Source organism: Corvus kubaryi, unplaced genomic scaffold, assembly GCF_017639235.1.
Source record: "Corvus kubaryi isolate FWS band 111438036 unplaced genomic scaffold, C.kubaryi_AGA036_p1.0 62934, whole genome shotgun sequence".
Classification (NCBI taxonomy): Eukaryota; Metazoa; Chordata; class Aves; order Passeriformes; family Corvidae; genus Corvus; species Corvus kubaryi.
Window position 1 is genome coordinate 4294 of NW_024581490.1, and position 26214 is coordinate 30507.

General features: G+C 58.3%; 2 protein-coding genes across 3 annotated transcripts; one reads left to right on the forward strand and one right to left on the reverse strand.

Annotated features, from left to right (window-relative positions):
* Nucleotides 1-269: 269 nt before the first annotated feature.
* On the reverse strand, nt 270-6358 carry LOC121672591 (antigen peptide transporter 1-like). The gene is given in 15 exon segments (XM_042045289.1): nt 270-371; nt 373-489; nt 1111-1170; nt 1172-1248; nt 1928-2087; nt 2631-2660; nt 2662-2706; nt 2708-2806; nt 3033-3239; nt 3849-3938; nt 3940-3978; nt 4478-4675; nt 5125-5470; nt 5548-5650; nt 6011-6358. Coding segments are annotated over 15 exon segments (1770 nt in total). The 5' UTR covers nt 6108-6358.
* A 250-nt stretch (nt 6359-6608) lies between these two features.
* Nucleotides 6609-13252, forward strand: LOC121672590 (antigen peptide transporter 2-like). Of its 2 annotated transcripts, XM_042045286.1 has the most exons (12): nt 6609-6657; nt 6947-7505; nt 8109-8217; nt 8295-8425; nt 8991-9196; nt 9737-9934; nt 10316-10444; nt 10523-10711; nt 10934-11107; nt 11483-11642; nt 11932-12058; nt 12671-13252. In XM_042045286.1, the coding sequence occupies exons 2-12, from the start codon at nt 7004-7006 to the stop codon at nt 12885-12887; spliced, it is 2142 nt and encodes a 713-aa protein (XP_041901220.1). In that variant the 5' UTR covers nt 6609-6657; nt 6947-7003; the 3' UTR covers nt 12888-13252. The 2 variants fall into 2 exon arrangements, with proteins under 2 accessions (XP_041901220.1, XP_041901219.1); XM_042045285.1 differs by lacking the exon at nt 12671-13252 and having other exon boundaries at nt 11472-11642; nt 11932-12054.
* Nucleotides 13253-26214: the final 12962 nt, after the last annotated feature.

The window sequence follows — 26214 nt, forward strand, 5'->3', positions numbered from 1 at the left end:
GGGGGGGGGTGGGGCGGCGGGGCCCCGCCGGGGGGGTGCCGGCCCCAGCCCCACTCCCGCCACGCTTATTATTTGATTTATCGATTTGTTGATGTACAGGTTTGTAGATTTATTGATTGATTTCACACTCGGTCGCTGCCACAGCCCTGGCCCCGAAGTCACCCTCTCCCCCACGGTGTCCCCATCCTTGTTCCCCATGTCTCCACTGCCCCTCCTCCTCCAGCGCCCCCATCCCTGTTCCCATTGTCTCCATCCCCAGTGTCCCCCTCCTAGCCCTGGTCGTCCCCCTCCCCATCCCCGGTGTCCCCCGCTGTCCCCCACAGGAGGGTCCTTAGCTCCCCGGGGGTCCCCAGCTCCCGCAGCCGGCCCCCCCTCCAGCAGGGCCACCCTCGGCGCCCGTTGGGCCAGGGCCACCCGCCCTGTCACCAGCAGCACTGCCGGCCCCTCCCCTGTCCCGGGACCGCCGGGACACAGCAGCTCCTGCTCCACCTGCGGGGACACGGCAGGGTCAGGGCACATGGGGACACGGGGGGATGTGGTGGAGATGGGGCACATGGGGGTGTCAGGGGACCCCAGGGTGGGGAGCACAAGTGAGGGACCTGGGGAGTGGGGACATGTGGACCCAGAGGACATCGGGTCCGAGGGGACTCTGGCTTTGGGGTCATGTGGGACCCAAGCGATACGAGGATGTATTTGGCGACATTGGGACCAAGGGGACACAGGGGCAGGGTCCAGGGAATTTGGTGACCCAGGGGACTCCAGGAGACATGGGGGACAGCAATCAAGGGGACACAGGGAGTGAGAACAGAGGGGACATGGGGCACAGGGGAGACAAAAGGATTGAGGACCCAAAGGACATGGGGAGCAGGAACCCAGAGGACATGGGGGCAAGGAAGGGACCCAGGGGATACACAGGGACCAAAGGGACACAGGGGCAGGGATCCAGGGAATTTGGTGACCTAGGAGACCCCAGGGGACATGGGGGACAGCAACCAATGGGACATGGGGAGTGGGGACCCAGGGCACATGGGGACCCAGGGGACACAGGGAGTGGGGACCCAGAGGACATGGGGGATGGGGCCATGTAACACGGACAGGGCTGTGACCCACCTGGTGCCGGGTCACAGGGTCGAGTGCCCGTGTGGGCTCATCCAGCACCAGCACTCGGGGGGGTCCTGAGCAGGGCCCGGGCCAGCGCCACCCCTTGCGCCTGCCCCCCTGAAAGCTGCATCCCCCGCGGGCCCACCTCTGGGGACAAAGGGAACACCATGGGAACGCCACAAGGACACGGTGGGGACACCACGGGGACATCGTGTGGACACATTGGGGAGCCGCACCCACTGTGCACCCACGTTTTGGGGGACAGGGAGGATGCAGAGAGGGGATACCGAGGCGACACCAAGGGGAATTGGGAGCAGGCAGAGAGCAGACAGTGAGAGGACAACAACGGGACACAGTGGTGACAGCATGGGGACACTGAGGGGACACCATGGAGGCACATTTGGGACACAAAGGGGAGACACTAGGGATATGTTAGGAAGCTACACCCCCTGCACCCTTAGCTCTGGGGTGCACAGGGAGAACAAAGACAGGACAGCGAAGGGACAGTGAGAAAACAGAGAGGACATGGACGGGACAGCATGGGGAGACCATGGGGACACTGTGGGGACAGTCAGAGAATAGCGAGGGGACAGAAGGAACATGGTGGGGAGACTGTGGGGACATTACAGACACCTTGGGGATGGTGAGGCAACATCATGGGAACAGCAGGGGACACTGTGGGGACACTATGGGAACATCGTGGGGTCACATTGGAGAAACTGGGGAGACCAAGAGGACACCTTGGACACATTATTGGGACACCTTTAGGACATCTTTGGGACACATTGAGGATGCTACAGGGGGACCATGGGGGCACCTGCTGTACCTGTGTCGTAGCCATGAGGCAGCTGTGTGGCCCAAGTGTGCACTCCCACCCGCTGTGCTGCTGCCATCACCTGTGTCCACTCCTTGTGTCCCCAGCCCAGCGTGATGTTGGCGCTGAGGGAGCGAGACAGGAGGGATGGGCACTGCAGGACACCAGCCACCTGCAGGGACAGGGACAGGGAACATGGGAGGACATGGGACCACAAAGGGATTTGGAAGGAACAAGGAGGGGACATCTGGGGACATGAGGTGGTGGCAGGGTCATGGTGAGGCTGGGTGATGACATGGGGATCGCTGTGGAGAACTGTTGGGGACACAGGAGTGACCCAGGGGTGGCAGTGGGGATATGTTGAGGACACAGGGTGACATGGTAGTCATGGCTGTTGGGACAATGGGTGACCTGGGGGTGGCCATGGTAACCCACTGGGGACACAGGGGTGGAATTGGGGACCCAGGGGGTGGCACTGATGCACCCACTGGTGACCTTGGGGTGGCAGTAGGGACCCATTTGAGGCACAGGATTGACCTGGGGGTAGCAGTGGGGACTTGTTGAGGACCAGGTGTAGACCCAGGGGTGGCTCTGGGGACACGTTGGGGACAACAAGTTGCCCGGGGTGGCCATGGGAACACATTGGAGAGGTTTGGTGACAGGGGGATGGCAGCAGGGGATGGATGGTGACCCAGGGGTGGCCCGTGTGTGTCACCTGTTGCCGCAGAGCGGGGTCTGCGCGGGGGGGTCAGGGGGGTCCCGTCCAGCAGCACCGTCCCGCCCGCCAGGGGGGCGCAGCCCCAGCGCCGCCGCCGCCAGGGAGCTCTTCCCGCCGCCAGGGGGCGCCAGCACGGCCACAACCTCCCCGGGGCGCAGCGACAGCGACACCCCCTGGCGGCGGGAACAGGGATGGCACCGACAGCCCCGGCCCACCCCGGCCCAAATCCCCCCGTGTGCCCCCCGCGGCCCCAACACCCCCGGCCCACCCCGGCCCACCCCGGCCCAAATCCCCCCGTGTGCCCCCCACAGCCCCAACACCCCCCGTCCCACCATGTCCCATGTTCCTCCATGTTCACAACACCCCTATGTCCCCCCATGCCCCTATGTCACCCATCACCTTGAGGACTGGCTCGGACTGCCTGGGGTACGTCATCCAGACATCCTTGAGGCACAGGCCTTGAGTCTGTGTGGTCTCCTGGGCCCGGGGAGTGACAAGTGATGGTGGCCCTGTGGGTGCCACCATCCTGGCCTGCTCCAGCAGCTCCAGGAGTGTCTCAGAGGAGCCAACGGCCTTGGCCAGAGTCGGAAGATACAGGAGCACGCCCTGGGAACATGGGGGACATTGCGGACATGAGAGACACAGGGACATGGGGAGGACACATGGAGACATGAGGTGACACGTAGCAGCTATGGCATGGCCTGGAGACATGGGAGGACTTGGGGGATGCAAGAGACATTGGGGAAAAAGAAGACAGTGGGACATGGTGGGACATGGGGGGACATTGGGGACATGGCAGAGCCTGGGGACAAAGGGGAGCATGGGGGAACATGGGGACAGGGAGAGGCACAGCCAGGTGCGGATGGGGCTTAGGGACATGGAGGGGACACAGCAACATGATGTTGGAGACTGGGGGGAAACATGGCTGGGACAGGCTGGGGACATGGATGGGGATGTAGGGACCTGGTGGGCACATGGCAGGTGCACACTGGGACGTAAGTGAGGGAACATGGGGACATGGAAGGCACACAACAAGGACGGGCTGGGGACACAGGACACAGGGATGGGAACATGGCCAAGAGGACATGGGGATATCACTGGGAGGATGTGGGGCCATAGGGACATGGTGGGAGGACATAGGACACAGTGACTCGGGAAATGGGGCTGGGGGCAGGAGAGGACACACTGGGGGCATGTAGGAGACACACTCATCACCTCCACAGTCGTCGTGAAGTACAGCTGGCACATGAGGACAGTAACCAGCTCCCCACGGGTGACAGTCCCTGCGGCCACCAAGTATCCCCCCCAAGAGGAGCAGCACCAGCTTCAGGGCCAGTGCAGGGAACTGGGGACACAGGGACACAGGGTGTCAGCCCAGTCCTATATCACTGTGTCCCCCAGCCCCATGCCACCATGTCCCCTTCCCAGGCCACCCATCTCATGCCCCTCAGCCCCAGGCCACCATGTTTTCATGTCCCCTGTTCCCACACTGCTGGTCCCCATGTCCTGCCACCCCGATGCCACTGTCTCCCTGTGTCCCCTGGCCCGTTTCCACTGTGTCCCTGTGTCCTCCAGCCCCTGTCACCACGTCTCCCATCCCTGTGCCACCATCTCTGTATCCCCATGTCCCCTGTTCCCATGTCTTCATCCCCTTGCCACCACATCCAATGTGGCCTCCTGCTGCCATGTCCCCATGTCCCCTATTCCAATGCCACCACATTCCCATGTCTCCCAGCCCTCTGCCACCATGTGCCCTTGCCCCCAGCCATGTGCCAACATATCCCCCATTCCCACACCACTGTTCCTTATCCCCCTGTGCCCCCAAGGTCCCCATGTCCCCATACTCCACTGGCCCAGCGCCCAGCTGCATAGGCCAGCGCCTCCATCTGCTCCAACTGGTGTTCCTGGGCGAGGCGCTGCCGGACGCGCGCGGTGACACCGGCCTCGTGCCCAAAGGCCCGGACAGTCTTCATGGCCCTCAGTGACTCCAGGGCCACTGCAGTGGTGCTGGCTTGTGCTGCCCGCACCTGCCGTGCCAGGTCCTGGGGACACAGGGGACAGGGGGTCACCTCGGGGTCACAGCGGAAACAAGGAGGTCACCATGGGGACACAGAGGGGCCACCACAAGGATGGATGGGGACAGGGGGTCACCACAGGGTCACCGTGGGGTCACAGAGCGGACAGGGGGTCAGCACAGGGTCACCATGGGGCCATGAGAGGACAGGGAAATCACCTCATGGTCAGCATGGGGATGGGGGGTGGGGGGACAGGGAGGGGACAGGGGACAGGAGGAGGTGACAGTGGGCATGGGGAAGTGACAACAGGCACAGGGAGGGGACAGAAAGGACTTGGAGAGAACTCAGGGTGCAGGTAAGTGATAAGGGGCCCAGGAAGATGACAAGGGGACAGGGAGGTGACAGTGGGGACAGGGAGGTGACAAGGCACATGGGGAGGTGACAAGGGCCCCTCACACCCCATGTCCCCTCAGTACCTGTTCGATGCGCCCAACGATGCGTGGCAGCAGCAGGAAGAGGGGCAGTGCCAGGAGGGTGAGCAGGCCCAGCACCGGGGACAGCCAGGCCACTGTGGCCAGCAGTGACACAGCCCGTGTCAGCGACCACAGCCCCGGCACCAGCGCGTCACCCAGCGCCGAGTGCGCCGCCTTGGCGTCCCCTGTCACCCGCTCGGCCACCGCGCCTGGCGTGTCCCCCAGGCTGCCCCCCGGACCGGGCAAGTCCCCACGCAGCACCGCGGCCACTGCACCGCGCTGGAGCCGGTCCCGCGCCCGCGTCAGCGCCACAGCTGCCATGCTGTCACAGACCAGCTCGGTGATGGCACTGCGGGGACAGCAGGGTCACGGGGGCACGGGGTCACTGGCACCTCGGGGTGTCCCCGTGACTCCGGTGTCACCCACCTGCCGAGCCCCACCAGCACCAGGGGCCACACGACTGCCATTGCGTCCTCCTGTGTCACCCGGTCGGTGACACGGCCCGTGAAGTACGGGGCAGCCACCTCACCTGTGGGGACACGGCATCAGGGTAGGGGTCTCGAAACGCCCCAAAACTGCGTGGTGACCCCAGAACTGGGGGCTAAGGCCCGAAAATTGGATCCTGACCACTCCCAGAACTGTGTGTTGAGTCCCAAAATTGGATGCTGATTCCCCAAATTTGGTCCTGACCCACATATTAGTTTCTGACCTTCCTCAAATCGGGTCCTGTCTCCCCCAGATTGGGTCCTGACCCCTCATATTGGCCTTACAACCCCCCATCGGGTCCTGCCCCCCCCTCCCGCCAGTCATGTCCCCACCCTTCACCCAATCGGATCCCGAAGCCCCTCAAAGGGGTCCTGCCCCCCACCAGGTCGGGGTCCCCCCGTACCGAGCGCCGAGGCCGACATCAGCCCCCCCACCAGCATCCAGCGCCCGCGCTCGGGGCCCAGCAGGGCCAGGAGCCGGCGTGTGGGGGGAGACAACATCGGGTGTAGGGGACCGGTGGGTCCTACTGGGTCCTGGTTCTGCTCCCACTGGGTTCTGGTGGGATCCCGGTTGGTTCCAGTGGGTCCCAGACGGTCCGTGTAGGTCCCGGTCCTGCTTCCAGCGTGTCCCAGTCTGGTCCTTTTGGGTCCCGGAGGGTGCTGCTATGACTGATGCCGCCCCGCTCCGGCCCGGTCTCTTCCCGGCTGCCGCCGCGATTTCCCGGAAAGCCAAAAGGGGGCGGGGCGGGGCCGGCGGGAATCCCCTGGAATCCCAGCCTTGACCCGCCCACGCTTGGATCGGCGTCTCTGATTGGTCAGCGTGGAGGTGACATCATCGGTTGCCGGGCAGAGGGAGCCGGAGCAGGTTGTGAGCAGGAGGAGGCGGTGCCGGGAGGGGGCGGGGTCTGGGCGGGGTCTGGGCGGGGAGGGGGCGGGGAGAGGGTGGAGGAGGCGGGGCCAGAGCGGAACGGGCGGGGCTCGAAAGCGAAACCTCAACGGACCTTTCTGGGAGCTACTGGGGGGGCTGAGCTGGGAGCACTGGTGTGGTCTGGTGAGTTCCCAAGCTGGACTGGAAACACTGATGTGGGCTGGGGAGCTGAGAGGGATGGACTGGGAGCACTAGTGTGGACTGGGGAGCAACCCAGTCTCCACTGGGAGCACTGGGGTGGACTGGCGAGCGCCCCGTCTGGACTGGGGAGCGCCCCGTCTGGACTGGGAGCACTGGTGTGGACTGCTGAGCTCAGGGGGCTAGACTGGTAGCACCGTAGTCTAGGCTGGGACCACTGGCGTGGACAGGGGAGCACCCCAGTCCTAACTGGTTTTAACTGGTGAGTTCACAGGCTGCTGATCCTTCCCCGAGGGCCACCCAGGGAGCACTGGTCTGCACTGGTCCCGCCATGGCGCTGCCGTCCGCAGCTCTCCTGCCCGGCCTTCTGCTGGTGGCCGACGCCGTGGCGCTGGTGCTGCTGGTGCCGCTGGTGCCGCTGCTGGCGCCGCTGGGCGTGGCGGGCGCGTGGCTCGAGGCCGCCCTGCGCCTGCCCGTCCTGGCCGCGGCCACGCGGCTGCTGCCCCCGCGCCGTCCCTGCGGAGCCACCGCGGCCGCCGTCACCGTCGCCGCCACCCCCGCGGCCTTCGGAACATTCCGGCACCTCCTGGGGCCGCCCGGGGCTGGCCCGGGGCTGTTGGCGGCCGCCGCGCCCGCCTGGCTCGGGGTCACCCACGCGGCCGCCGCAGTGGCCCTGCTGGCCTGGGCCACGCCCCCGGCCCCCGGCGGTGTCCCTGAGACCCTCGGCGACGTTCCCAAGGCTCGTGGCACCGTCTGGCGCGTTCTGCAGTTGACCTGGGAGGAGCAGAACGTCCTTGGAGCTGCCTTCCTCTGCCTCGTGCTGGCAGCCATTGGTGGGTGACGTGTGGTGAGAGGTGCTAACACCCCAAATTTAGGTTCTGCAGCCCCAAATTGAGAACCCCCCCCAATTTGGGAACTCCCCCCCAAATTGGGTGCTGGCCCCTAAAAATTTTGTGCTGAGCCCCTAAATAGGTGATGACCACCCTAAAATTGAGTGGTGACCCCCCTAAATTGGGAGTTGACCCCTTCAGTTGGGTGCTGACCCTCCAAATTGGGTTCTGACCTTGCAAACTCGACTGTTGATCCCCCAAAATTGGGTGCTCACCCTCAAACATAGGATCTGATGCCCAAAAATGGATGTCGACCCCCAAGGCATTGGGCCCTGATTTCCCATTCTTAGGTTCTGACCCCTAAAATTGTGTGCTGAACCCCCAAAAATTGGTACTGACTGCCTAAACTGGGTCTCAAACCCCTAAATTTGGCACTAAAACCCCAAAATTGGGTCCTGATCTCTCTAAATTTTCTCCTGCCCAAATTGTGTCTTGCCTCCCCAAAATTAGATCCTGATTCCTCAGATTGGGTCCTGCCCCTCCCAAATCAGGGTCCCTCTGTGTCAGTGGTCACACCTATGGTGACATGGCCTTGGTGACACCCAGGGGAGACGTTGGGACCATACGTCACTGGGAAGGTGCTGGATGCCATCGGGAGTGGGGATGGACTCACCGCTGGAGCTGTCGGGATGGTGGTGGCTGCCGGAGCTGCCAGGTGGGTCACAGCATTCCCGGGGCCTGTCCCCATGTCCCCAGCATCCCTGATGTCACCATGTCTCCATGTCCCCCCAGTGTGCTGTTTTCCGGGTGCCGTGGGGGGCTCTTCACGCTGTTGGAAACGCGTCTCCATCAGAGCCTGACCCTCCGGCTCTTCTCTCACTTGGTGCGCCAAGACCTGGACTTCTTCCAGGGAACCCCGGCAGGTAGTGGGGCATGGCCCAGCCCCAGCCCACCTGTCCCATCCCATCCTAACTATCCTGTCACCCCAGTCCCCATCCCAGCATTCCATCCTGTCCCGACCATCCTACCCCCATCCCATCTTATCCCATCTGTCTGTTATGCCATCCCCATCCCCATCCCCATCCCCATCCCCATCCCAATCCCATCCCATCCCATCCCATCCCATCCCATCCCATCCCATCTTCCTGGCTTCGTTCTACCCTAATGTCCCATCCTGTCCCAATCCCACTTTCCCATTCTATCCACTGTCCCATCCCCATTATTTTCATTCCGATGGCTCTCTCCCATTGCATCTTCCCACCTGCATCTCACCATCGCCGTCATCCCATCCCACCATCTCCATTCCCACCATCGCCGTCATCCCATCCCACCATCTCCATTCCCACCATCCCATCTCCACTGTCCCATCCCACTTTACCCTGACCATCCCCATAGCCATTGCCATCATCCCATCCCCCTGGTCCCCATCACATCATTCCCATCCTGTCCCCATCCACCATGGTCCCAGTCTCTTTTCCTGCCCTGCAGCTGAGCTCGTGGCTCAGTTTTCCATGGAAGTGCCACGGGTGTGCATGGCAGCACCGAGTGGAGCCAACCTGCTGTTCCGAAGCCTGGGAATGGCGCTGGTGGTGGGGTCGTTCATGGTGGGGCTGGCACCGGGGCTGGCGCTGCTGGCGCTGCTGCAGCTGCCCCTTGAAATCGCCACCCACCGCATCCAGAGTGCCCGGGAACAGGTCAGGAATACAGGAGGGAAACAGTGGGAAGGAGACACAGAGATGGGATAAGTGGGTGGGAATGGTGGGAATGCTGGAGTTGGGATGGAGGCCAGGGGAATGGGATGGTGGGAATGCTGGCATGGGGATAGAACGGAATGGTGGAGATTGGAATGGTGTGGATGGGAAGAGAAGGATGGGATAAGGCGAGATGGTGGGGAAGAGACAGGATGGGATGGGATGGGATGGTGTGATAAAACAAGGACAGGGGTTGGGATGGGGTGGTTGGATGGGGACCAGGGAGATGGGAGTGGGGATGAGGACCAGAGGAATGGAATACTGAGAATGAGAATGGTGGGGATGGGAATGAGTGGGGATGGGAATGGTGGGATTAGGACTGAAAGGATGGATGGGAATGGTGGGGATGGGAGAGAGGGGCGTAGGATGGTGGGAATGCAATAGTGGGGATTCAGTGGGTGTGGTGGGATGGGAATGCTCGGGACGGATGGTGGGCCAGGAAGGTGACCTGGGAAAGTTGGAGATGCCCCAATGCTGCCACAGGCACTTCAGCGATCCATGCTGGAAGCATCCGCCCGGACAGCCTCGGGGGTGCAGGAATCTGTTGCCGCCATCGAGACAATCCGTATGTTTTCGGCGGAAGAGGAAGAGGAGGAGCAGCACAGATGGAACCTGGCTAAGGAGCTGAGGCTGAAGGAGCAGATGGAGCTGGAGCTGGCACTCTTCACCCTTGTCAAGAGGGTATGGGGGGACCGGGAATGGGAATGAGGACACCAGGGAATGGGGACACCAGGATCAGGGATGAGGACACTGGGAATGGGGATACTAGGAATGGCGACACTGGGACCAGGAATGGGAAACCAGCAGCTGAGATGGGGGCACTGAGAGCAGAATGGGGACACCAGGCATGGGGACACCAGAACAGGGACACTGGGATCAGGAATGGGCATGCCATTAGAAGCAGGATGGGGACACTGGGACAAAGGTTGGGAACATTGGAATCAGGAATGGGGACATCAAGATTGGGACGGGGACACCAGGAAGAGGAATAAAGACACCAGGAGCGGAATGGGGACACCAGGAGTGGGATGGGGGCACCAGTATCCCTGTTCCCACCCACAGATGCTCCAGCTGGCCATCCGGGTCCTGGTGCTCTTGCGGAGCCACCAGCAGCTCCGTGACGGATACATCACTCCTGGGGTCCTTGTCACCTTCCTGCTGTACCAGGACACAGTTGGCAGCCATATCGAGGTGATCCCATGGAATCCACATCTGTCCATCCATCCATGCTTTTGTCCATTCTGGTGCCACCCCCTTCGTTGTCCCTAGGTGCTGCTCTACGGCTTCAGTGAATTCCTGAACAAAGCGGCTGCCGGACAGAAGATCTGGGAATACCTGGATCGGAAACCCACAGGGGATGTTGGGGGGACGAGGGAGCCCCCTGAGCTTCAGGGCCACGTCACTTTTCAGAAGGTTTCCTTTGCATATCCTGGGAATCCAGAGCACCCTGTGCTGAAGGTGGGTCTGGGGGGAGGTGAGGTTTCCCAAGGGTGGGAATTCTGATGTCATTCCACAGGACACATTCTTTGAGGCAGATCCAGTGGAAGATTGGGCATTCCCAAGAGTGGGAATTCCAGCATCATCCTGTCCATCCCACAGGATGTGTACTTTGAGCACATCCCAGGGAGGGTGGGATTCCAGGGGGTGGAAATTCTGGCATCACCTGTCCCCATCCCACAGGATGTAACCTTTGAGGTGCGTTCCGGGGAGGTGACAGCGCTGGCGGGGCCCAATGGAAGCGGGAAGAGCACGGCTGTGGCACTGCTGGAGCGGCTGTGGGATCCTGGGAGTGGGAGGGTGCTGCTGGATGGGATCCCGCTGCCAGAATATGAACACCAGTACCTGCACCGGAAGGTAGGGACAGCAGGGACACTGAGAACAGTGGGAATGGAATGGGGACAGGGATGGGGACACTGAAATGGAATTGGGACCTGGGAAGCATGGGTGGGGCCATCAGGAGCAGGAATGGGGACACTGGGAAGAGGGATGGGGACACTGAAGTAGGATGGGCACAACAGGAAATGGGATGGGAACACTGGGAAGCGGGGTGGGGATGACAGAGATGGGGATGGGGAAAATGGGAAGTCAGGGATGGGGACACTGGGGACACAGATGGGGACAATGGGATCAGGGATGGAGACTATGGGGACACCAAGGTAGGATGGGGCTGTGGAAGGGATGGGGACACCAGGAGCCAAGACGGCATCACAGAGCTCAGGGCTGGGGCAGGTGGTGCTGGTGGAGCAGGATCCCGTCCTGTTTTCCGGAACGATCCGTGAGAACGTCGTGCTGGGGCTGGAGCACTGTGAAGAGTCAGAGCTGCAGGAGGCTGCCACTGCTGCCGGAGCCATGGACTTCATCCAGGGGCTGGAGCGGGGCTGGGACACCGGTGAGAGCCAGGGGGATCCCAGGATCCTCTGGCAAAGATGGGAGAGCATGGTGGGTGGCAGATGGTGGGGTGTGGGGGGATCCCTGAGGTCAGATCCCACTGATGCCGTGGGATTGCTCCCACAGTGGTGAGGGAGTGTGGGGGGTACGTGAAAATGGGGGGACCCCTCTCAGGCTGGGATCCCAGTGATCCCAGGATCCCCCCCAGAGGTGGAGGAGCACAGGGGGTGAGGAGAAGAGGGGGAACCCCGGGGCTGGATCCCACTGATCCCAAGGGATTGCTCCCGCAGAGGTGGGGGAGCATGGGGGGCAGCTGGCGGCAGGGGAGCGGCGCCGCGTAGCCCTGGCCCGGGCTCTGCTCCGGCGTCCGGCCGTCCTCATCCTCGACGAGGCACTGGATGATGGAGATGAGGGGGGGTGGGGGGGGTGGGATGGAGGGGGTTGGTCGGGATAGGGGTGCAATTGGTGAAAATGGGGTGTGATGGTATGGCTGTGGAGAGGTGGGATGGCTGGAATGGGATGGTGGGATGGGGACTGGAGAGACGGGGTGGTGCGAATAAGGGATAATGGGGTGGAATGGGAATGATGTGATGAAGACAGGTATTGGATTGGGTGGCATGGGTCAACAAGGTGGGGAAATGGGACAGGATGGTAGGATGGGAATGGTGAGGATGGGATGGAGACCAGGGGTGTAGGATGGCAGGAAAGTAGAATGAAGGGATGAAAACAAAGAGATGTGATAGGGTGGGATGGGATGGAGTAGGAATGGAGGGGATGGGAATGCTGGGATGAGGACAGAGACATGGAATGCAATGGGAAGGGTTGGGGTGGTGGGAGTGGGGTGGGATGGAACAGTCAGGATGGGGATAGTGTGGACAGGATGGCACAATGGGCATGGGAGGTGGGAGATAGGATGATGGGGATAGGGTGGGACTGAGAGGAATGGGACAGTGGGGTGGGATTGGATGGTTGGGATTGGGTGGGACCAGGTGGGACTGGGTAGGACTGAGTTGGATGGGATGGGATGAGAGTTCTTCAGTCCCAGGCACAGCACTGGCTGCGCACTGGGCTGGCCCAGACTGTGCTGGTCGTGTCCCACCGGCCACGGGTGCTGGATGCGGCCGATCGCCTCGTGGTGCTGGAGCGCGGAGCCGTGGTGGAGACAGGAACGCCAGCAGAGCTGCAGGAATGCTGTGGGGCCTACAGCCGCCTCCTCCTTGGCGGAGGCCCCCAGGATGGGCAGTGAGAAGGGGGCTGCGTCCAGCCGGTAATAAAGGGGAATCGGCCCCAGTGTCCCCATTCCTGGTGTTTGTGTCCCCATCCAGCTCCTGGTGTCCCCAGTCACAATGTCCTGTGAATCCCTTATCCCCATGTCCTCTGGATCCCAACTCCCTGTGTCGCCTTGGTCCCTGTGTCCCCACCATGTCCCCTAGGTCCCCACATTCCCTGGATCTCCATTCCTCATGTCCCCTGTATCCATCCCTGTATCCCACACGTGCAGATTACCTCTATCCAAGCCCCACCATGTCCCCGTGATCCTTGGTCCCCATGTCCCCCATGTCTGCTCCTGGACACGGGACACCGAGTGGGAAATAAATCCCAAAGGATGGGTCTGGGTGTGTGTGTCTGTTATGATCCAGTTTAAACCCAGAAGAGCAAAGAAAATTAAGTCTCCATGTATAAAGCAGAAAAAACTTTGAAGGTTCAAAATATACCCAAAAATGAGATTAAAACCAAACGGGATTAGATGTTGGTGCCAAAAAATTGGTATGTTTTATTTAGTAGTAAAAGAGGCAAACTGAAAGTAAGAAAGAAAGACAAAAAGAAAGAAAAAAGAAAAAGAAAAAAATTGAAAGAAATAGAAGTGTGCATGGGCACTAGGGGGACAGGGAGAGAGTGACAGGGGTTAGGTAGAAGCATATCACCCATCCAAGGGTCCCAGCTTTGTCTCGTTGCTCCCCTCCATCTGGTCTGCTGGTGGTGAGGGTCCATGCCATGCCACCGCACACCAAAGAGTGCAGAATCCCGTGGACTAATACACACTTTGGGCAGGTGGGAACGCCCACGTGCCTCCCTTGCAGGGGCTAGCTTGACACACTGTCCCTTGCAACACTGAGGGTGTGTTGCATCATCTCTGGTGCAGGGTCTGGGGGGGGGCCTTTGATGGGCCATATCACCCCCTCTGTCCTTCATGTGGATGCAGCTTCTCCCTGGGTGAGGACCCCTCAGCTGGGTTCCTTTGCACAGTGGAGGATGGGCAGTCACTGCACCTCTGACCAGAGCCTTTTCCAACACACATCCAGAGCCTCTCTCCCTGCCACCCTTTGGTGCAAGGGTCTGTGTGAGCCGGGCAGTTGATAGCCCTGGGACTGTGGCCTCCACCCCAAAGGTGCTAAGCTTGATCCCTCTGCATTTATTCTTCTCCCCCAGCCCAGACCTGAGTCGATTTTATCTTACCTTCATCAGTGAGCAGTGTGTAGGGCCTCTCAGAGCCTTATTCAGGGTGTGGTAGTCTCTTCTCTGCAGCTTTTGTAATACAGTTTTGAAAGTCTTCATTAAAATGTTTAAGCCATAAACTATATTTCAGTTTCTGACAGTGTCATATCTTCATCCCACTCCTGCTGTCCCCACTCCGAGTTCCTGGTGTCCCCAGTCCTCTCCCAGTGTCCCCCTCCCTATCCCCAGCGTCTTCATCCCAGTCCCCCATGTCCCCTTTTCTGTTCCTGGTTCTCAGAAAGGAACTGCTGGGCACTGCAGGAGGGAACCGGGATTTATTGCCCCAAACGAGGGTATTTTCACACCAGAATTAAAACATTTGGAATAATTGTGATTCTTGTGTTTAAAACATGGGAAAACAGGAAGTCAAGCTGTTGGGAAGAGCTGCTGCGTGGTGGGTGGGTGTTGCAGTGGGGATCCTGCAACACGCATATATCAAACCAGGAGTCCCGTGGAAAGGAAATATATACGGACAGACAGATTCTTGCTAGATGTTTCAGAGATGTTTATTTCTCCAGCCGCATGGCCGGAGCTCTGCCCAGGAACTGTTCCAGTCACGGGACCAAGGGTCCTTCTGCCCGCGCAGGGAACACAAACCAACCAATGGGAACGAGGCTGAGCAGGGGCAGGGAAACCCCGTGTCTGTGCCCTCAGGGCCCCTCTCCCAGGGCTACACGGCGGGGGAGGGACCCCAACACCTCACCCGTTTTATTTTAATAAAAGGAGAATGAAAACAACTGGATAAACATAACAAGAACAGTTTCAAAACAAAACAAGCCACCCTCCTGAGCCTTTAAATGTCCAATCAGATTCTGTGGAACATCTTAGGGCTGACAGAAGGGAGACAGAACTCTGTGAGCATGCTTTGTGGGGAAACTGAGGCAGGAGAGGGTTTAACTTCTTCCCTCCCCCTTTTCATCCCCCACTCAGCATTGGAAAGGGATTTTTGGGGAAACAATTGGCAAAAGCATGGTTTTGTGAGGGAAACCATGGTTGAAAAAATGGATTGGGAATACACTGGGGGTAATAGGACATAGGGTAAAAGGGAAAGGTGGGATTAGGAAAGGGAGACTGTAGGGAGGGCTTACAAGGGAGATATTGTCTAACATGACTACGGTTTTTAGCATATATACTGCCTTTCACAGAAACACCATCAGGCCCAGTGACCTGCGATGCTTGTAACCCTTTTCTCCCTTGTGTAATTTTGAATTGCACCACCTCTCCATCTCCTAAGCTTGGGATGCATTTTTCAGGGTTATTCTTTTTAATAGCAGTTCTATGCACGAATATGTCTTGCTGGTTGTCACACCTTGTTATAAAACCATAATTTTGCTTAACATTATACCATTTTACTATCCCTAAGATCTTAGTTACTATGATCTTTTCCTTTTTCCGAGTGGCTGCTGTTTTCTGTCTCGCTGTGTCTTTGCTCTCTCTTTCGGTCGCTCCCGTGTTGGAATTGTCGGGGCTGCTCGTGCCTGCGCGCTCTTCCCGGGGTCGCGTTCGGGGCTGCGCGGGCCAGGCCGGGCCGCGCCGCTCAGTTCTCCGTGCGTCGCCTCCTCTGGTCGCAGCTTCGCTGCTGCTGCCAGGCGCTGCACCCACATCTCGGCCGGGCCCCCGAGCGACGACCCCCCCCGCGCTCCGCTCCAGCGCGCGTCTCGGCTGGGCGCGGCTCCGCTCCACCGGCACCGCCGCCAGCCGCCGCCCGCGCGCCGCCCCTCTCGGCCGGGCGTTCACGGGACTCGCTCCACCACGCGCTGTGCGGGGCCGTGCGGGCACCGCCGGGTCCCGCCGCTCCCGCCGTGCCTCGTTCCGCTGCCGACACTGCGGCTCGCGTGGGTCCGCCCGCGCGCGGGAACTGCCTCGCTGCTGCTCGCAGAGCGCTCGGTGCATGTGGCCTGGGCCGCACGGTCCCTGAGCCAGGCTTCCCTTCGCCAGGACACAGCTGACACTGCTCAACAGTCTCGGTAACTAAATAATATTCACGAAAATATTCTTCCATCGGCATATATTTCGACTCCAATATTAACTGTGTCCAAACGGTTTTCCAAAAGCCCTTGGTAAGAATTAAATCCCAAGAAACATAGAAAAAGTTCTTAAACAACCATGCCAGGAAGTGTTTCAGTTCTTTTTGAGCTTGAATCAAGCTAAAATTTACAAACTGTTGTTCAAGAATCTTTTTAAGTTTAAGATAAATGTCCATATGCGGCTCTGAGAGCCAAGAGTCTTCCCACGGTTCCTCCATAGTTTAGATATGGAATAGCAAAACAAAACCAAGAAGAGGAATCCAAAGTTTCCAGGGTTTACTCACACAAATCAGTCGCTTAGGGATCAGGGATCGTTCTGCTCACAAATCTCCACCATTTGTTGCAGTGGGGATACTGCAGGAGTCCCGGACAGACAGATTCTTGCTAGCTGTTTCAGAGATGTTTATTTCTCCAGCCGCATGGCCGGAGCTCTGCCGAGGAACTGTCCCAGTCACGGGACCAAGGGTCCTTCTGCCCGCGCAGGGAACACAAACCAACCCATGGGAACGAGGCTGAGCAGGGGCAGGGAAACCCCGTGTCTGTGCCCTCAGGGCCCCTCTCCCAGGGCTCCATGGCAGGGAGAGGAGACCCCAACAGGTGGGAGCAGCAGGATGAGCTCTGCCAGCAATTTGTGGCTTTCTGCAGCGAGAGGAAAGGGGTTGGATCTGGCAGCATGGATCATTCAAGTGGTGATTCCTGCCGGCATGAGAGTGAGGGTTGGTGTCACCCTGTCCCTGTCCCCATCCTGCAGGCTGGATCTGGCGGAAGAGCCCATAGAGAGCAGGAACTACTCTGGAATCCCACCAGATCCTACTGTATCCATTCCGCCCCAATTGTGCTCCATCAATACCACCCAATCTGCTTTGGAATCCCCCCGATCCTGTTCTGGAATCCCACTTCGATGCCGCCCCATCCATCCCAACTGATCCTCCTCTTGAATCCAGCCCAGATACACTCTAGAATTCTGCTTGATCCCAATCTGGAATCATGCCCTGGTCTGGAATCCCACCCTATATTCCTTCTGGAATCCCACACAGATGCTGCTGTGTACCTGCAGTCAAGCAAGCAATTGGTTTCTCTGCCTGTTTCTGCAGAATGAGAAGATCCATGAGATTCCAGCATGGATCACACACTGGGATTCATCTGCATGGAGGGGATCCAGAGTTGGATCTGCCACTGGTACTCACTGGCCACTGCATTGTAGCCATTCCTCTCCCTTTTCCCTATGGAATTAAAGCGTGATCAGCAGGCACAGCACAGGATCCCCAGAATGCTGTTGGGCGGATCGGTGCTCATCCCCAACCAACATCCCACATGTTACCAAATTGGACCTTCCAGATGCTGAATCCAATGAGGATCATGACACAGCAATGACGGACACAGCGACCATCACCAAGATGAGATTCCAGCATGATTCCAGCTCTGGGAAGCGCAAGATGGTGAAAAGGGGAAGGGGAACCCCCACCCTGCTGCTTTGCATTCCCAAATTCCTCATTCCCAAATTCTCAATTAACAGATTCTGCATTCCCGGCCTTACCCCAGATGAACATCCCAGGCTCCAGCATTCTGGGATGCTCCACCTGGCACTGGTACTGCTCCCGCTCCCTTGGCAGTGCCTCCGTCCTGGCCCAGGTGTGGAAGGTGCCATTGCTGTTAGGAATGATTCCACCCCTCTCATTCTCCTGATCCTGGATTTCCTTTCCTCTTCATCCAGCTGATCCTGATGGTCCTGGGGCAGAATCCGTACATGTGGCAGGACAACACCAGGATCCCATGTTCCACTTTTCTGTACACATGGATGTCGGGGGTTCTGGGAATGGGATAATGGAGAAATCCATCCATCAAATTCTGATGGGAATGGGACAATGGTGAGATCCACCTATGGAATTTCAATGGGAATGGGATGGAGGTGAAATCCATTCACAGAATTCCCATAGGAATGGGATGAGTGTGAGATCCATCCATGGGATTCCCATGGAATTCCCGTGTTCCTGAATTCTGCCCTCCCAAATTCTACATTCCCCTGGGAATTCCACCCCCACATTTGCACCCCAGTACTAATGTACTGTACAGTACCAATATCCAATGTATTTCTAAAGTCATTCCACATAGATGTGCTCTAGCTAATTCATGCTGTTGTCAGCCACAACCCCTTCAGATTCCCAGCACCCCCAGGTGATCCAGGCAGCACCGTCAGCCACCACCAAACTCCTGGATCCCAGCTTGAAGATGAAAACCCACCCATCATGGCCGTCCCCACGGATTCCATGGATGTTCCCATTGAACAGGAGGTTGCAGCTGCAAACCTGCTGCAATTGCACTGCACTGTGTGGAGACCTGGAGGGGTGGATCAGACCCATGGAGACCCACGGAGTTGCATCCCAGCCCCAGGGAGCCCCATCCCAGCCCTATGGAGCTCCAGAGTCTGATGGAGACCCACAGATCGCATCCCAGCCTCACAGATTCCGCCAGACCCTTGCTCCACCCTCCCACCCCCACTGTGGTTATCTCAGGCCCACAGCATCTCCAGGTTGCCGGCAGCCACACACTGGTTCCCCTTGGCAATCCAGGTCTGGGTGTCCCAATATTCCATCATCCACGGCACCTTTGGCTCCATCCATGCCCTGCTCACTCAAAAGGGTTCCTGTCCATGTACCCCATGGCCACGTACGGGGAAACCCCAGGCTGGGCTCTGACACTGGACAGGAATCACAGGGTGTGGAGAACTGGGGGGACACAAAGGTTGGGGGTTCCCAGGGGGCCTCATGGATCAAGGAAAGGGAAACGGTGTAATAAATAACAGAGAATAGAAATTCTCAGTTCCCCTGAAGTTGCTGGATAGAACTTCAAGACTAACTGGCAAAAAAGATAAAAGGATGTAAAGGTGTGCACCACAGGATGATAAATGTGTCTGGAACCAGTGAAGAAACAGATAAAAGACTACAGTGGGGTTTTTGGCAAGTTACATAACAAGAAGCAACAATGCATGCCCAAGGAAAAAGTTCCAGGAAAGGTCACCTTTAATATCAAAGCATTTAGTGAATATGACCACCAGAGACTCCTTTAGATGACCCTCCAGGACCATAAAACAACTTCCAGTAGGAGGCAGATGCATGCAAATGAGTTCTAGGAAAGTGATGTTTCTGTATTAGCTAGGAGATACATTGTACTGAATACGTATGATTATGATGCATAAATATCTGGTTGTAAAGTCTCACCTCAAACACTGAATAAGGAGATATCCTCCATGTGTCCTGCACAGACAATGCCTGCTCTCTAATGCTTCAGATTGTGTTAGAAAGTTTATTTTCCAGCAGATTTCAGTATCAGGGAAAGCTGGGAAAGCCAGGAAGGGGATGTGGGGATCCCAGGGTCAAGGAAAGGTGGGTGCAGGGGCTCCCAGTGTCAAGGAAATGGGGAGAGCAGGGATAACTGGAAGGTAGGTCCAGAGGGTCCCTGGTATTGAGGAAAGAGGGGGTATGGGGGATGAGAAAGGCAGGAATGGGGGTCGAGGGGCTCCCAAGGTGAAGGAAAAAGGGGAATATGGGGTCTGTGAGCGGCGGGGTGGCCGGGAAAGGGGATGCAGGGTGTTACTGGTACAAAATAAGGGGGTGCAGGCGCCTTCCGGTGTTGAGGAGTGGCCAGAGGGGTCCGGGTACCGGGAAAGCGAGCTCAGGGGGGTCCCAGTGTCCGGGAATGGCAGCTCAGGGGGTCCCTATACCGGGGGTCCCACTCACCCCCCGCCACCCCCCCCCAGGAGCGCCCCCAGACCCAGCGCTGCCGCCCCGGCCCCGCCCCCAGGGCGCCTCGGGCCGCGATTGACAGCCCTGCTGGCCAATGGAAGGCCGCGCCTGCAGTGACGTCACGGCGGCTCGGGCGGGGCGTGAGCGGCACCGGGAGCGCGGCGGGGCGAGGGCTGCGGGTCGCCAAAAAATCACCGGCCAGAGCATCGCTGAAAAGCAGATTTAATGTAAGCGACAAGATGACAAGGCTCGTTGGCAAGGTTCGCAGTACTGCTACAGACAGTTAAGGGAGACCGAGGGGAAAAGAAAGAAAACAACAACAAAATCCAGTCAATCAAAACAGAAATTAACTGTCCGTATGTGTGTGTGTGTGTGTTTAGGTGCGTGTGACAAAAGATAGAAAGGGCAAGGATAAAAAGGAATATGGCCTAAAAGCTTGACAGCTCTCAAATTGAACAGTACTTATACCTTAACAATTTGATGTCAAGTTGTATTCCTTTATTAAATTGTTAACATATAACTTAAAATAAACTTACATACAGGCCTAACTTAGTTAGATATCTAAGGTACTTTAACACCTAAGACAGCATAATTTCTCCCAGATTTGCTATGGCATGTGCACACAAGAAAGCACACAGATACAAAGAGTCAGTGCAAGGTACCTGTGAAAAATTCCCCTCCAAGGCACTGAAATACTCCCTGCAGATGCCTTGGCATCTTCTCACCAAAGGGAAAAGGCTGAGGCCTCCAGGAGTGGGGGCGTCGGCAGCCCAGGAGCCGTCGTCCTTCAGGGATCCCCCGAGTGCAGCCAACGGGAGAGTTCCTGGCTCACAGGGGCCCCACTCACAGGGACTTTGCTGCTCACTGCTGCTGCGGCCCAGCACAGCTCCAGGGGGCTCCTTTGGCACCCTGGGGTGGCCTTTAGTCACAACAAGGTTTCATCCTGGCCCCACTTGCGATCAGCAGCTTTCATTCAAAGTGTGAGAACAAGGATGTTGTCTAATTAAGGCAAGAAAAATAGTTACCAAGGGTGTTCATGAAGCAATCAGGAGCTCCCTACACAGCGGCACTGCCTGGAAGTTCAAGAGGAGCTTGGCCCGGGTGAGGTTCATCAAGGCTGAGGCCTAACGAGCATTTCTCAGATCATGGTGCAGCCTGGAAAAGGCAGGGGGCAAATGCACCACCACAGGGAATCCCTGGGGATTTACCTGGATCCCCCTGGGAAACTCCTGGGGAATGCATGGGACCCCCCTGGATCTTCCTGGGACTCTTCCCATGACCCCCAGTTACAGTGTACCACAGTCCTTGTGCCTTGCATTTCCAGTGCCCCCTTTCTCAGTGTCTCCCATACTGCTATTCCCCATTCCTGATGTCTCTCTTTCCCAGCGTTCTCCATTCCCAGAGTTCCCCATTCTCGGTGTTCCCCATTCCTGGTGAGCCCTGTTACCAATGTCCCTCATTCCTGGTGTCCCCCTGCTTGCGGTGGTCTTGCATCCTAGTGTCCCCAGTTCTAGGTGTCCACTTGGGGTTTGACACTGGCCCGACGCCAGGCACCCACAAGAGCCACTCGCTCACCCTCCCCTGCCACAGCTGGGCAGAGGAGAGACGGAAAAAAAGAGAACAAAGGCTTCATGAGTTGAGATAAGCACCGGGAGAAAACACTTCAAGGGCAAAACAGTCTTAACTTAAAAGTTACAAAGTGAATTTATTGCTAACAGAAATATCCTTCAGAGGAGGATAATGAGAAATAAAATACGCCCTTAAAAACACCTTTTCCCCCCCAGCCCCTCCCTCCTTCCCACCGACAGCGCAGGTCACGATCGTGTCAGTTGTGCTCATCTCATGGTCACCTCATGGTCACAGTTATGGACATATCATGGTCATCTCTTGGTCACAGTAATCTCAAGATCTCATGTCAGTCAACTGATTGACATCTCTGTTGATTTCCACTGCTGAGGCACCACAACACAAGCCCATGGCTGGTCCCTGATGCGGGTGGAGCAGATGCCAAGGGTTGGTGCCATGTGTTCCAGCAGATGAACATTGGCTGGAGTTGGTCTGCAAGGATCTCGACATTGTGTTGTGATCCCATTATTAAAAGTTTTAGAGAGATGCCTCTCTCTGAATTAAGGTCCAAAGAAGACCATGTGACAAAGCTAATAGTATGGATTTTATTTAACAGAAAATGAGAGAGAAGGAGAAAGAGAAAGAAATAGAAAAAGAGGTGGGTGGAAAGAAAGAGAGTGACAGAAAAAAATATCACCACTCTGTGGATCCCAACAGCATCCCATTGGGCCTGTTACAAATGAGACAGGAGAGCTTAGACAAGTCTCTGCCTTTGCCCAGGTTTCTGGCAGTAGGCACCAGCTTTATTGAGGCAGCCAGCACCACAGAACCCACTCTCGCTCACAAGTTCTTAAAAATGACCGATCAGGCCTATTACAACTTGAATTATTTATTGAATAGACAAAAGGAAAAAACCAGACATGAGACTTTGACAGGCTTACTTACTACACAGGATAAACAAAAGAAACACTACTGGTAGGTTTATAAGACAGTGCATGATAATAAAGGTACCTATGTTACAGCTAGTGAAGAAATAGTATAGATTAGGAGCCAATGTCACTTACCAACAAATGACAGTGGGGTGCAGAAGTCTCTTTCCTCTCAATCCCCAGGGGAAGTAACTCGATACTGACATCTCCGCGTTGAGGAGAACTCTACACACACTCAGAGTGTATAAGAGATTTCTGATTTTATGAAAATTGCAGTGCTCTTGTACAAGGCCTTAAAAACTGTCCTGTGTGTGTGGCTTTCTCAGAGTGAGGGGTTTTACAACTGAGCCGTTTTGTGTAACAGAGGATGGGTGTTCACTGCCTCTGACCAGAGGTTACATCGCACCCCCAAAATTCTCCACCTCCCCTCTTGGCTGGGGGGGTGTGTACAAGCCTGGCCTCAGTAGATAAGCCTGTGAGCTATGGCTGCCCCACCCCAAATGCAACCAGAGCTGATTTTCAGGACAGTTGCTGGGTTTGGCTTTCTGGGGGATGCTTTCTTCTCCCTCAGCCTTGTTTACTTCTCTCTAGGCCTGAGATAATTGAACAAGAGTGTCACCTTTCTGTTATCTCAGGTTCCCTTAGGCGGTGTAACTCACAGTCCGAAGTTCCCCTGAGGAGGCATCCTCAGGGAGGGGTGGGCTTCGGTGGTCGCAGCATCTTCATAGAGTTTTGCCATAATGGGCAAAAACTCCTTCAGAGCAAAGTTTAAGCCATTAAGCACAATGTTTCAGTCTCTGACACACCAACACCATGAAGTATCTCGAGGCTTGTCCCTGATCCCAACAGGACAGGTGGGAACAAGTCGCCTGGAGAGGTTGTGGCTGCGCCATCCTTGGAGCTGCTCCGGGCCAGGTGGGGCGGAGTTTGGAACAAGCCCGGGACGTGCCCGCACTCGGCCCCCGCCGCAGCCGCCACGGCCGGGACAGCGCGGCAGAGCCCGGCCTGGGCGCCCCCCACCTCCCCCCTGCCCACGCTCCCCTCCCGGGGGCCGCCGGGGGCGAGGGGGGCGCAGGTGGGATCCAGGTGGGCACTGAGGGAGCTGAGGGTTCTCCTGGCAACTGATGAGTCAGCGTGCCCTGGTTGACTGAGGATTTTTGGGGGTTATTTCAGGCCCGCCTGGTTGCTGGGCTTCAGGGACGCGCGCCCTGATCGGCTGACGCCTGTCGGGGGCTGTAGCCGCGGGTACGGGGCGTCCTGGGTGGATCGTGGGCTGCTGGGTCTGGGGGCACGGCGGGGGTGGACCTGCTCAGACCCATCAAGACTCAGATAACAGAAAGATTTCAACCCCCTCCACAGCCCCCTCCAACACCCTCACAGCCCGCCCAGGATCACCCCAACCCCCTCAAAACCTCCCAGTCACCCCGTTCTGCCCCGCCCGTGTCACCAGGGGTGCAGAGGAACCGATGACACAGAGTTGGGGGTGCCAGGACCTCTACAACTCCTTTACTGCTGCTCCAAAGCGCCCCCAAAATTCGGGGAGCCAGATCCCTGGGCTGGGGGTGTGCAGGAGGTTCAGAGGGCACTGATGGGGTGCAGCGGGGCTGGGGTGGGGGTCACTGGGACACAGCGGGAGTGGGGATGGGGCGCTCTGGTCTGGCCCAGAGCAGAGAGTGAGGGGCTGAGGTTGCAGCAGGAGCACAGGAGCCCTATGGGGAGAAAAAAGGGGGTGACAGTGGGATGCGGGGGTCCCATCCCCGGGGAGGGCGCACATCCAACATGGCCGTGGCCCCTCTGGCAGCAGTGGGGGGACCTCACCTCGCGCAGGGCAGAGGGGCCACGGCCATCACCTGCAGCCTGGTGAACATGGTGCCCTCAAACAGAGAGCCCCGTGAGGACCCCCACTCCAAATCCCCCCTCACCTTCTCCCGCAGGTAGAAGCTAAGCCCCAGCGCCAGGAAGAAATCCCCAACCCCTGCCAGCATCTTGCAATGTCCAGAGGTATCTCTGGGATGCAAGGGGGTCAGGATGGGGGTTCAGCACCTCCACAATCCCCCTCACAAACTCTCCAGGATCCCCCAAACCACCTCTCAGCCCACCCCAGGACCCTTAAAACCACCTCACAGCCCCATAAAAGCCTGTAAGACCCCTAAACTCTCTCCCAGTTACCCCCAAGACCCTCCAAACATTCTCTCAGCCTCCCCCTAAAACCCCCCCAAGCCATTCCACAGTCCTCCCAAAGGACTCTCCAAAGCCCCACATATGTCACCCAGAATAGCCCTAAACCTCATCCCAGCTCCTCCAAGATCATCTCAGGACCCTCCTCATAGACTAACAGCCCAATCCAGGACCTGCCAAACTCCCTCCCAGGTTCCCCCACACCCTCTCACAGCTTCTATCAGCACCCCTCAAATCCCCCACTGAGTGTCACAGCTTTCCCAGGACCACCCCAAGCACCCTCCATCCCGGGGGGAAAGTCAGTACGGGAAGGTCAGGGATCCTCCCTCTCTCTCTCCCCGGCACCGTGCCGGCTCAGAGGGTGCTCCAGGCTGACGTGCTCCACCTGGCAGGGGAAGGTGACCCCGCACCGGGAGAGGAGTTTCCAACAGTTCTCCCCCCACCCTCCCCGCTCACCCGAGAGCTCCTCACCCGCAGCCGGAAGGGCTCCCAGCACCACCAATACGGCCCCAACGCCAGGGCAGGTGTTGACACCCCAAAAGCAGCGGCGCTGTGACGCGGGAAGGTCCCCAAAGCGGCCCTGCCCCGCACGGCACTGGGAGCACCAGTCCGGAGCAGTGCGGAGCGCGGGCGGGCGGCATCAGCCGTGCCCGGGCAGGGCCGGGCCCCGCGGGGCTCCCGCCCGCACTCGGCCCCCGCCGGGACAGCGCGGGGGGGGCCCGGCCTGGCCGCCCCCACCTCCCCCTCCCCAAATTCCGCTCCGGGGGGCGCTGGGGGCGGGGCGGGGCGGCTCAGGCGAGCCGCACTGGGAGATGCGGATCTGCCCGGCAACTGATGAGTCATAGCCGAGACGCGCTCTGATTGGCTGAGGGCTGCCGGGGGGTCTCTGAGGGCCCTGGGGTACTCGGGCCCGCGAGCCCACCCGGTAACTGATGACTCCTCCCGTGGCGCGCTCTGATTGGCTGAGCGCTGCTGGGCGGGGCCGCGGGGACCCCCCCCGGCTGCTCCTGGGGTGCCAGCACCTGCCCGGCGCTGGAGATGGGGGTGCTGCGGGGACCTGGGAGCCTCCTCGACTGCGGGTGAGGAGCTCTCGAGTGAGATGGGACCCCAAATTGAGAGGGGGAAGTGGGCTGTGGATTGGGGGAACGATGGGAAAGGGCTGGGAGAAGGGGGAAAAGAGGAAGCTGAGACCCCTAACAGAGCAGGAGGGGGAGTGGGACCTCCCAAACTGAGTTGGGAAGGGTGTGGGGATTGGGGGCATGATAGGAAAATTCTCAACACTAAACATCTCAGTTGTCCTCCCACATCTTCCAGTTACTCCCCAGCCCTCCCACTGAGCTACCACTTGCTCCCCATTTCACAGAATCATGGAATCGCTGAGACTGGAAAATCCCTCCAGGACCACCAAGTTCAACCAGATACCCACCCCTCCCTTGCCACCAAGTGCCACATCAAGTTGTTCCTTGAACACCTCCAAGGGATGGGGACACCTTCCTGGGCAGCCCCTTCCAATGTCTGACAACACTTTTCATGGAAAAATTCCTCCTGATGTCCAGCCTGAACTTCCCCTGGCACAGCTTGGGGCTGTTTCCTCTCCTCCTGTCCCTGTTCCCTGCGAGCAGAGCCCGACCCCC

Coding starts and splice junctions, on each gene's coding strand:
- LOC121672590 (XM_042045286.1), top strand. CDS start 7,004: ATGGCGCTGCCGTCCGCAGCTCTCCTGCCCGGCCTTCTGCTGGTGGCC. Junction 7,506..8,108: donor CCTCGTGCTGGCAGCCATTG/GTGGGTGACGTG, acceptor GGTGACACCCAG/GGGAGACGTTGGGACCATAC. Junction 11,643..11,931: donor GGAGCGGGGCTGGGACACCG/GTGAGAGCCAGG, acceptor TTGCTCCCGCAG/AGGTGGGGGAGCATGGGGGG.